Source organism: Heterodontus francisci, chromosome 3, assembly GCF_036365525.1.
Source record: "Heterodontus francisci isolate sHetFra1 chromosome 3, sHetFra1.hap1, whole genome shotgun sequence".
Classification (NCBI taxonomy): Eukaryota; Metazoa; Chordata; class Chondrichthyes; order Heterodontiformes; family Heterodontidae; genus Heterodontus; species Heterodontus francisci.
Window position 1 is genome coordinate 29,589,544 of NC_090373.1, and position 12,134 is coordinate 29,601,677.

General features: G+C 45.0%; 1 protein-coding gene across 1 annotated transcript in view; it reads right to left on the reverse strand.

Moving 5' to 3' along the window:
• lyst (lysosomal trafficking regulator) overlaps positions 1-12,134 on the reverse strand; it is a 419,684-nt gene that overhangs the window by 15,562 nt on the left and 391,988 nt on the right. Inside the window, 3 exon segments of the mRNA XM_068020720.1 lie at positions 515-671; positions 2,025-2,122; positions 5,896-6,035. Of these exon segments, the coding sequence (XP_067876821.1) occupies positions 515-671; positions 2,025-2,122; positions 5,896-6,035 (395 nt within the window).

Genomic DNA, 12,134 nt, shown 5'->3' on the forward strand with positions numbered 1-12,134 from the left:
GCTCTCCTTATTTTCATTAAGGGGAAGCTAGGTAAACATGAGGAGAAAGGAATAAAAAGTTACACTGATAGGATTAGAAGAAGAGGGGTGAGAGGAGGCTTGTGCAGAGTATAAGCACTGACAGACCATTTGGGCCGAATGGCCGGTTTCTGTGCCATTTATTCCGCATAATTATAATTTCCTATGTCCACATTTGTAATGGAAACTGGCAATACAAGCTTGTCACAATGCAATTACACCATCGCAGTTTTATCACTGATGGGTGCGTGTAATTACAGTGCAACAAGTTTACACAGACAATTTCCACAAATGTGAACATAGGAATTTAGAATGGAAATAATTGATAGGAAGAGGCCAGATTATTCATATATTACACATATGCGCCAGAGTATTTACTTACATGGGGTAAACTGTACTTTCGTTTTTTAATAACTAATAGTTTGTGCCTAATCCTGGGCATTCTATTCCATATATACAGACAGCTGCAGCTTAATCAGAGCAGTATATTACTGACCTTACAACGCCATTTTCTAGTCCTCCAGCAATCACATTGACAGACACACCCTCAGGTTGATTGGAAAAAGCTACAGAGCAGATTATTTCTCGACAGTGCACGTGCCCACTGAGATCTCCATTTACTGTCCACAGCCTCAGGTCACTACCACCACCAACTAAAAAAACGTGCACAATGTGAGTCAATCTTCAGATTAATCCATGCTACAGAGGACAAAATGCTGTGTTCACTCATACTACAATATTTAGAAAAGCTAAAGTGGCTGCTGGGAGAAAAAGTGCTTCAACTGTAAAATAAAGTTCACTGCTTGGTGTAATGCCTTAAAATGTATAAGCTCGATTAGAAGTGATTATTAGTAATAATGCTTTAAAATATTGTTAAAGTAACTATATGTGTAAGCTCAGTTAAACATGATATGAGTCTGAAAAGCAAGTCTGATGCTGAGCCAAGGTTATATTCAAAAACAAGCTGGCAGTGAAAAACAAACCTCGAGTTAAATATGAAAAGAATGTAGTGGTATGTTTGAAACTAACAGATAATGAAAAACAGAACATGAATTAAGTTACAATTAAAACAGAAGGCTTAAAGTTTCTGAGATCTGTTATCACTAGAATAAAAGACATTATTGTAACTCATGTAACAACTGTTGTATGAAGTTCCTAGATAAGGAATAACTAAGTTGCAAGAAAATGAAACAAAGTGATACCAGAAAATTAAGCATAAAATTTAAATGTTAAAGGTTTTAAAAATGATGATTAAACAAAATGAGTGAGATAGCCCAGGTGATTGTCAGTTGTCACGTAGGCTCAAAGGGTATAGAACAGCTGTTGAACATGAGAAGCAGCGCGAAAAACCCAGAGAAAGAAAGAATCTTCAGTCAACAGAACACAGCAAGAGAGAGATGTGCCACAGTCACCCAGAGGGCTACTGCCAAGATTCCAAGGGACAGACTGACTATTGTTTTTTTTTTCAGTATTACTTCTTTGCACTGGATGTAAACTACTTAATAAATCTGCTACATTTATAACAAATATATACCTGTACCCATAGTGATTTGTTGTAGTCATGGACAAGTCACCCTTGGATTAAACTGAATCCGAAAGTGCAGGAAAGCTACACAACCATGAGTCAAGTTAATGATTCTTGCCTCGTTTTATTCTATATTTTGATTATTTCATTAAAAAAAAAAGATTTCTCCTTTTCACAGCCAATTTCAGAATAATGTCCCTTCTGAACTATCTCGACAATGTGCTGCAGTACCATCATCATCATGACATTTCCATATTTGGACAATGGTTATTCTTGTGGCTTGAGCTTTGAGAGTATTTGGAGTGACGGGGTAGGGGGGGAAGGAATCAGAAGGGAGAATCACACTTGGATGGTCTCTAGAACTGACCGGCTAAAATGGAACAATGGTAGCCTGGGAACAGGCTATGTAACATCCTCCTCTATCAAAATAAAACAGCAAGGTGGCCATAATCTGAACAACAGGCAAGGCTGTTCTGCTTACCTGAATCACAAACAGTCGCACTATCACCAGTTGTCTCACTTGTAGAAACTGCTGTCACAGGCCTTTTATGTCCTGTTAAACTCTGAACATAGCACAACCTGCAAAGAAAAATCAGGCAGGGGCTCTCGATAGCTGTAAATAACTAACACAACTCACTGTGCTTAAATAAAGTTACAATAGTAGACATTTTAAAACTTCACGTTAGAATCGTGAAGTATTCCACCTGTCACAGAGGAGACTGTGGTTCTATTCCCTGATAGGGAGGGCATGTTACAGAGTACTGTGTACAGTTCTGGTCATCGCATGCCAAGCAGGATGGTACAGAGGTTTACAAGGATGTTACCAGGAATGGAGAATTTTAGCTATGAGGAAATAAATACTGAATAGGCTGGGGTTGTCTAATTTGGAACAGAAGAGGTTGAGGGGAGTTTTAATTGAGCTGTATAAAATTATGAAGGGTAGGAAGGACCTATTTTCCTTAGCAGAGAGATTAATAACCAGGAGGCATACATTTAAAATAACTGGGAGAAGAATTAGAGAGGAGTTGAGAATTTATTTCACCCAGAGGGTGGTGAGGGTCTGGAACTCACTGCCTGAAAGATTGTGAGAGGCAGAAATCCTCACTGCATTTAAAAATGTACTTGGATCAACAGCAGAGTGGAGCAGCGGAAGCTTGCTGGGCCCATAAACACAGAGGTCGATGGATCGAAACCATCCTCTGCTAACTGGCATTTTGGGCGGCACAGTGGTTAGCACCGCAGCCTCACAGCTCCAGCGACCTGGGTTCAGTTCTGGGTGCTGCCTGTGTGGAATTTGCAAGTTCTCCCTGTGACCGCGTGGGTTTCTGCCGGGTGCACTGGTTTCCTCCCACAGCCAAAGACTTGCAGGTTGATAGGTAAATTGGTCATTGTAAATTGCCCCTAGTGTAGGTAGGTGGCAGGGGAATGGTGGGATGTGGTAGGGAACATGGGATTAATGTAGGATTAGTATAAATGGGTGGTTGTTGGTCAGCACAGACTCGGTGGGCCAAAGGGCCTGTTTCAGCAGTGTATCTTTATTTTTTTTATTTTTTAAAGATATGCACTGTACTTGAAGTGCTGTAACCTACCAGGCTATGGACCAAGAGCTGGAAAGTGGGATGAGACTGGATAGCTCTTTTTTGGCTGTATTACAACCTCAGAGAGATCGTTAATGTAACAAATACGAGATATGAATCTCCAGACCTATTTGACGAATTACACAGATTTCACAGAATTGTTACAGCGCAGGAGGCTGCCATTTGGTCCATCGTGTCCGCACCGGCTCTCCGAAACAGCAATTCACTTAGTGCCATTTCCCCGCCTTCTCCCCATAACTCTGCACTTTCTTCCTTTTCAGATAACAGTCTAATTCCCTTTTGAATGCTTCAATCGAACCTGCCTCCATCACACTCTCAGGCAACGCATTCCAGACCTTAACCACTCGCTGCATGAAAAAGTTTTTCATGTCACTTTTGTTTCTGTTACCCATTACTTTAAATCTGTGCCCTCTCGTTTGCAATCCTTTCATGAGTGGGAACAGTTTCTCCCTATCCACTCTGTCCAGACCCCTCATGACTTTGAACACCTCTATCAAATCACCTCTCAGCCTTCTTTTATTACAAGAACTAAACTAAAAGAAATCCCCAATTAACTAAATAGTAAGTCATAAGTAGCTGATACCCCAGATTACAAATAAAAGTGTTTTCTTTACTCATTCAACACTTGAAAACCTCACACCACACTCAAAATGTTACACAGTCCTTTTTGATGAAATCCTTTGCAGTTAAAAGTCCCAAACTCCTTCCAGTTGCAATGGGTTGGATCTCCCAAACTTTTCAAAAACCAATACTATTTTTGCTCCCTTCTTCGAGCATTTCCGATCTAGACCTCCACGGGATAATGAGTGTTCCGGTGATCCTGTGGACCCTTTATTCCTCTGCAAGCTCTGACTCTCAAAACAGGTTCAAATCTCCACCTGCCAAGGCAAACTCATTAGCCCTTCGATTCCACAGAATAAAAAAATCTCACAGCAGAAACTCCCTCTTGCCACTGATGCAACATTGGCATCCCTGCTTCCTGCTCTGCTCGCCACCCACCATCTCCTTCAGAGAGCAGGCATTCCCCCTCTCTCCCTTTCTAACTGCCACTGCTGGGCCTGAGGCCACACCTCAATGGGTACTCTGTTTACAGGCTGTTTGAGGCCACAGCCTGAGAATGCAGCCAGTTTTCTCCAAAAATTGTGTTAAATTTATCTGGACTTAGAATTCAATAGTTTATTGTTTGGCTCCAAAATGCTGAGACCAGTAGTCCGAGTTCCACAAAGCTATTTGAGCCTTTCACCGTCCCACATGCTAACACCTGCCTATTGCATTTGCATGTTCTGAATTACCGACTCCTTGTTTTACGCCCCAAAAGTCTGGGAGGGCAAAACCCATTGTTCTTCTAGCGTTAACACTGTAGTCTCTTGTTCTTCAGAAGACAGGCTTTGATCTGTTCTCTCTGTTATCCTGGTAACCTTTCACAGAGTGGAGGTGAGGCAAGCTGACCTTCATGACTCGATCTTGAATGTTTAAAAATCACAATCTTTAAGATATGATCATGTTACAAGGTCCAGCAATTAAACAGCTGGCTTAGACACAATGGGCCAAATCGCCTCTTTCTGTACCATACATGTTCCATGTTTCTATATAGTCAAAATATTTGTGAATGCAAAACGTAACTAGTTAATGGATGTCAACAGAGTAATCATAAATTGAGAAAATCCTTTGCACTATGAAATATTAGAAACACCATCTCCTCCTCTCTGTCTAATGGATACAATCAACGCCCCCAACTGAGGCATTATTTGCACCCCAAATCCTCTTCCAAGAGGCAAAAATCACCCACCAGAACTCTTCCTCAGCTTTCCCCAACTCCATCCCTCTTTCCACAGTTTTCCTCCTTCTCTTCCCACTTTTCCCGCTGATCATTTCTCCTAATCATCCCTCCTCTGAGTCTCCAATCTCCCCTCCCTCAGGTATTCCTCTTTTCTTTCTAAACTTCTCCTCTCACCACTCCACTTCCTCCTCCTCCTCTCCCCCTCCCCTCTGTTAAAATTCTCTGCCTGTGCACCAGCACCTGTTCTTCATTCACTTTCTCTCCATTTCTGAAAGACTGAGATGGTGAACTCTTCAGTTAAGCAATTGTAGGTACAAAGCAGAAGTCACCATATTCATTAGCGCAGCGTCAAGACTCTAATGCTTTAAGAATGCCAATTAAATATTATGTTAATTAGCTCCATCCTGCCGAACCATAAGTCCCTTTGATACATACACTTTATGTCTCCAAGTGCCTTGGGCTAGACCCAAAGAAATTATTTTTAACTTCTGATGTCATTTGTGCTGCTTCCATTGACAAATTCTTGAATGGGCTTGCTTTGGTAGTCAGTTCCCCACCTTAAACAGGACATCTGGACAAATGCATTGTGTAGGATATGAATGACTTGACACAAGCAGTGAACATTTAGTGTTGAGCAGAGCATAGATGCCAGTATATCCACCCCTTAGGATGCTCTCTCAGATAACAGTCTTTTGGAAATTTAACTATAGGCAATGTCTTTTTACTTAAATATAATGTATGAAGGTAACTTGGTTGCAAGATGGATGGTGATTTAGTAGCTTTTACAGCCATGGGACCTTTATATGTGATCTTCAAGAAAGACTGTGGGTGCACACCATAGTTAATATAACAGAACCATGTATCTCTATAGCATGTAACTTTATCCAATATTTTACCCACTCACTGATACAGAAGTTTCTACATTGAATGCCTATACGCAATTAGTAGAGCAGTTTGAAGGATTTTTTTTGTACCTGTTCAAATCCCATATAATACACGTCCCATCCTTGCTGACACTGATAACAATGCTGTACGGTTTACAAACACACAGGCTGGTTACTTCTGCAGTGTGCCCATATAAGTCGACTTTTGTTTCCACTTCAATTTCTGAAGACTAAAGAATAGAAACACAGTGAGTTGTCAGTGTCTCATCCCACAGTCTTAACATGTACTTTCCTGCATCTCTGCTAATCACTGCACAGCAAACACTGTACACTGGATTTATCTTGATATCATCTTTCATGACCGCAGGATGTCCCAAAGTGCTTTACAGACAATTAAGTACTTTTGAAGTGTAGTCATTGGTGGAATGTAGAAAATGCACAGCCAACTTCCACACATGTTCCCACAAACAGGAGATAAATGACCAGATAATCTCTCTTAGTGGTTTTGGTTGAGGGATAAATATTGGCCAGGACACCTGGGAGAATTCCCTTGCTCTTCTTTGAATAATGCCATGGGATTTTTAAAACCTACCCACAAGAGGAACCTTGTTTAACATCTTATCTGAAAACAGTACCTCTGACAGTGCAACATTCTCTCAGTACTGCACTAGAAGTATCAGCCTAGAAATCCACAATCTCTACCATCTAGAAGGACAAGGGCAGCAGTTGCATGGGAACACCACCACCTGCAAGTTCCCTTCCAAGCCACACACCATCCTGACTTAGAACTATATCACCGTTCCTTCATTGTCACTGGGTCAAAATCCTGGAACTCCCTTCCTAACAGCACTGTGGGTGTACCTATCCCACACGGACTGCAACGGTTCAAGAAGGCAGCTCACCACCACCTTCTCAAGTGCAATTAATGATGGGCAATAAACGCTGGCATAGCCACTGATGCCCACATCCCACAACTGAATAAAAAAAAATGTGCTGAAGGGTCTGGAGTGGGTCTTGAACCTGCAATCTTCTGACTCAACGACAGTAACTTGTATTTATATAGCACCTTTAATATAATAAAACATTCCAAGGTGCATCACAGAGGCATTATAAAACAAAATACCCCAAGGCACATAAAGAGATATTAAGGCAAATGATCAAAAGCTTGGTCAAAGAGTTAGGTTTTAATGAGTGTTTTTAGGGAGGAAAGCGAGGTAGAGAGATTTAGGAAGGAAATTCCAGAGCTTAGAGCCCAAGCTGCTGAAGGCACAGCCACCAACAGTGGGGCGATTAAAATCAGGGATGTTCAAGAGGCCAGAATTTGCGCTGGAGACAATTAGAGAGATAGAGAGAGGTGAGGCCATGGGGGGGGGGGATTTGAAAACTAGGATGAGAATTTTAAAATTGAGGTATTGCTTAAATTGGGATTTGGTGAGAGGACACAGGCAGCAGAGTTTTTGTTGACTTCCAAGTTCAGACGGTAGAATGTGGGAGACTGGGCAGGCCTGTATTGGAATAATCAGGTCTAGATGTAACAAAGGCATGGATGAAGGTTTCAGCAGCAGTTGAGCTGAGGAAGGATGAAGTCAGGTAATGTTATGGAAGTAGAAACAAGCGGTCTTAATGATGCAACGGATGTGTAGTTGAAAGTTCATCTCGGGGGGCAAATATGACACCAAGTTTGTGAACAGTCTGGCTCAACCTCAGACAGTTGCCGGGGAGAGGGATAGAGTCAGTGGCGAGGGAGCAAAGTTTGTGGTGAGGACAGAAGACAATGGTATTGGACATTCCAATAATTAATTTGAGGAAATTTCTGCTCATCCAGTACTGATGAGCAGAAAGATCAAAAGGGGTAGTGGTGAGGTAGAGTTGGGTGTCATCAGTGCACATGGGGAAACTGATGCTTTCTATGTGTTTTCAATGATGACGCCAAGAGGCAGCATGTAGATGAGAAATAGGAGGGGGCCAAGAAGTACACCAGAAGCAATTGTGCGGGAGCAAGAAGAGATGCCATTGCAGTTGATACTCTGGCTACGATTCAATAAAGAATCAAACCATGTGGGTGTAGTCCCACTCAGCTGGATGACAATGGAGAGACACTGGGAAGTGGATAGTGTGATCAACTGTGTCAAAAGATGCAGACAGGTCAAGGAGGAGAGGAGGAATAGTTTACCTTTATCACAGTCACAAACGATGTAATTTGTGACTTTGATCAGAGCCATTTTGGTATTGTGACAGGGGTAGAAATCTGATTGGAGGGATTCAAACACGGGGTTCTGGGAAAGATGGGCACAAATTTGGAAGATGACAATACGTTCAAGAACTATGAAGAGGAAAGGCAGGTTGAAGATGGAGCAATGAGGGAGGGGTCAAGGATTTTTTTTTTGAAGAGAGGAATGATGACAGCAGATGTGAAGGGGAGGGGGCAGAATCTGAGGAGAGAGAACTAATAACAGTATCAGCTAAAATGGGAGCCAGGAAGGAAAGTTGGCTGGTCAGTAGTTTAGTTGGAATAGGGTCAAGGGAGCAGGAGGTGGTCTCATGGACAAGATGAATTTGGAGAGAACATGGGAGAAGCTAGGAGAGAAAATAAAGATACAAGTTCAGTGCTAGGGCAGAGAGCCTTAGAAGAAGTTTGCCCTGGTGAACTAGGGAAAGGGAGGAAAGTGGCAGAGGCAGCTGATCGGATGGTCTTAATTGTTAGGGTCTGAAGTTCTGTCAATGGATGATAAATCCCTGGTAGTTCAAGATAATAGGGTGAACAGGTATTGGGTGTTAATTAGTTAATTGTATTCAAGTGTGTATATATAAAGACGAGCCAGCCGGCACTGGTCGTGGGTGTTGTTAGGGGTGCAGAAGTAAGCTCTGTAAAAAACGATCTCCATCAAAGCATCCTCGTCTCACTGTCTTCTTCACAAACAGACTTGGAAGTTTCTTTAACATCAATCTTAGTGGCAAAGAAATCCATGAGCTCCTTACACTTGTTAGATTTGAGGGTGGAGGAAAGGGGTAGAGAAAAGAAGCCGGGGGTTACCTTTGCATTCCAGGATGATCATGGAATGGTGAGAATAGAGTCATAGAGAGATACAGCACTGCAACAGGCCCTTCGGCCCACTGAGTCTGTGCCGACCATCAACCACCCATTTATACTAATCCTACATTAATCCCATATTCCCAACCACATCCCAATTCTCCTACCACCTACCTACACTAGGGGCAATTTACAATGGCCAATTTACCAATCAACCTGCAAGCCTTTGGCTGTGGGAGGAAACCGGAGCAGCTGGCGGAAACCCACGCGGTCACAGGGAGAACTTGCAAACTCCGCAGTACCCAGAACTGAACCCGGGTCACTGGAGCTGTGAGGCTGTGGTGCTAACCACTGCGCCGCCCAGTGTTTGCAGATGAGAGCAACACCTGATCGTACTTTAAGTGGTCCAGCCAGATCTGATGGTGAATTGTTAGACTTGAATGGATAAGGTGGAAAACTGGTTTGTGTGCCTTGGACTTAAGGGAGCAAAGATGAGGGCCCTGCCGGGGGCAACGGCCAGAATGAGAGAGAGTAATCATTTTAGTGGGGCAAAGCATCAAAGGTGGAAGTGAGGGTGTAGTTGAACAGATCAGTATCTGCAGAAATGTCATGCTGAATGGAGAGCCAAAGGCTAAACAACTGGGATCTTGAAAGTGTAACTGGAAGTGAATTAGGGGAGGAGTTTTTTCCAGGGGCTGACACAGGAGGAGGTGGAAAGTGATAGAGAAAACTGCAGAGATGGCCTCATTTGCGATTGATGCTATGGGAATAGCGAGGCCACATGAGATGGCAAGGACAAAGGGGTGGCTGTGAAAATGAGTACGGGAGTTTACATGGAGGGAGAGCTTAAAGGAGGATAGGAGGGTAGTGAATTCAGAGGAGAGAGGAGATATGAATTGAAATGGAGGCTGAAATCACCTAGGATGAGAAGCCACACCGTGCAGATGCTTAGGGAGGAAAGCAATGAAGATAGCTCGGTGAGAAAATTGGAATAGTATTTGGGTGGGCAGAAGAGAACCAGGATTTTAAATGAGCAGCGAGAGGGGTGCAACAAGATGAAATGCTCAAAGAACAGTGGCGCAGTGGTTAGCACCGCAGCCTCACAGCTCCAGCGACCCGGGTTCAATTCTGGGTACTGCCTGTGTGGAGTTTGCAAGTTCTCCCTGTGTCTGAGTGCGTTTTCTCCGGGTGCTCCGGTTTCCTCCCACATGCCAAAGACTTGCAGGTTGATAGGTAAATTGGCCATTAGAATTTGCCCCTAGTATAGGTAGGTGGTAGGGAAATATAGGGACAGGTGGGGATGCGGTAGGAATATGGAATTAGTGTAGGATTAGTATAAATGGGTGGTTGACGATCGACACAGACTCGGTGGGCCGAAGGGCCTGTTTCAGTGCTGTATCTCTAAACTAAACTAAAGGAGGACAAAATGCCAGAGGAGTAAGGGCCAGACCAAGGTGTGACGTGGTGATAGAAGCCACACCACCTCGGTGACATAGTGGTAATGTCACTGAACTAGTAATCCAGAGGCACTATGGACACGGGTTCAAATCCCACCACAGAAGCTGGTGGAATTTAAATTCAATTAAACAATAAAAAACTGGAATTGAAAGTTAGTCTCAATAATGGTGCCATGAAACTATCATCGATTGTCGTAAAAACCCATCTAGTACACTAATGTCCCCCTTTCTCTCTCTCGCTCTCTCCGTCCCCCTTTCTCTCTCTTGCTCTCTCCTTCCCCCTTCCTCTCTCTCGCTCTGTCCGTCCCCCTTTCTCTCGCTCTGTCCGTCCCCCTTTCTCTCTCTCTGTCCGTCCCCCTTTCTCTCTCTCTGTCCGTCCCCCTTTCTCTCTCTCCGTCCGTCCCCTTTTCTCTCTCTCTCGCTCTCTCCCTGTCCCCCTTTCTCTCTCTCGCTCTCTCCCTGTCCCCCTTTCTCTCTCTCGCTCTCTCCCTGTCCCCCTTTCTCTCTCTCGCTCTCTCCCTGTCCCCCTTTCTCTCTCTCGCTCTCGCTCTCTCCCCCTTTCTCGCTCTCTCTCTCTCTGTCCCCCCCTTACTCTCTGTCCCCCCCTCTCTCTCTGTCTCTCTCTGTCCCCCCCTCTCTCTCTGTCTCGCTCATGTCCCCACCCCCTCTCGCTCATGTCCCCCGCCCCCTCTCGCTCATGTCCCCGCCCCCTCTCTCTGTCTCTCTCTCATGTCCCCGCCCCCCCCTCTCTCTCTCTGTCTCGCCCCCCCCCCCCCTCTCTGTCTCTCTCTCATGTCCCCGCCCCCTCTCTCTCGGTCTCTCTCTCATGTCCCCGCTGTCTCTCTCTCATGTCCCCGCACCCCCCCTCTCTCTCTCTGTCTCGCACCCCCTCCCTCTCTCTCTCTGTCTCGCCCCCCCCCCTCTCTCTCTCCGTCTCGCCCCCCACTCTCTCTCTCCGTCTCGCGCCCCCCTCTCTCTCTCCGTCTCGCCCCCCCCCTCTCTCTCCGTCCGCCCCCTCTCTCTCTGTCCCCCTTTTTCCCTCTCTCTCTGTCCCCCTTTCTCTCTGTCTCTCTGTCCCCCTTTCTCTCTGTCTCTCTCCGTCCCCCTTTCTCTCTGTCTCTCTCCGTCCCCCTTTCTCTCTGTCTCTCTCTATCCCCCTTTCTCTCTGTCTCCTCTCTATCCCCCTTTCTCTCTGTCTCCCTCTCTATCCCCCTTTCTCTCTGTCTCCCTCTCTATCCCCCTTTCTCTCTGTCTCCCTCTCTATCCCCCTTTCTCTCTGTCTCCCTCTCTATCCCCCTTTCTCTCTGTCTCCCTCTCTATCCCCCTTTCTCTCTGTCTCCCTCTCTATCCCCCTTTCTCTCTGTCTCCCTCTCTATCCCCCTTTCTCTCTGTCTCCTCTCTATCCCCCTTTCTCTCTGTCTCCCTCTCTATCCCCCTTCTCTCTGTCTCCCTCTCTATCCCCCTTTCTCTGTCTCCTCTCTATCCCCCTTTCTCTCTGTCTCTCTCTCTATCCCCCTTTCTCTCTGTCTCTCTCTCTATCCCCCTTTCTCTCTGTCTCTCTCTCTATCCCCCTTTCTCTCTGTCTCTCTCTCTATCCCCCTTTCTCTGTCTCTCTCTCTATCCCCCTTTCTCTCTGTCTCTCTCTCTATCCCCCTTTCTCTCTGTCTCTCTCTCTATCCCCCTTTCTCTCTCTCTCTCTATCCCCCTTTCTCTCTGTCTCTCCCTCTCTCTCCATCCCCTTTCTCTCTCCCTCTCTCTCCGTCCCCCTTTCTCTCTCTCTCTGTCCCCCCTTTCTCTCTCCCTCTCTCTGTCTCTGTCCCCTTTCTCTCTCCCTCTCTCTA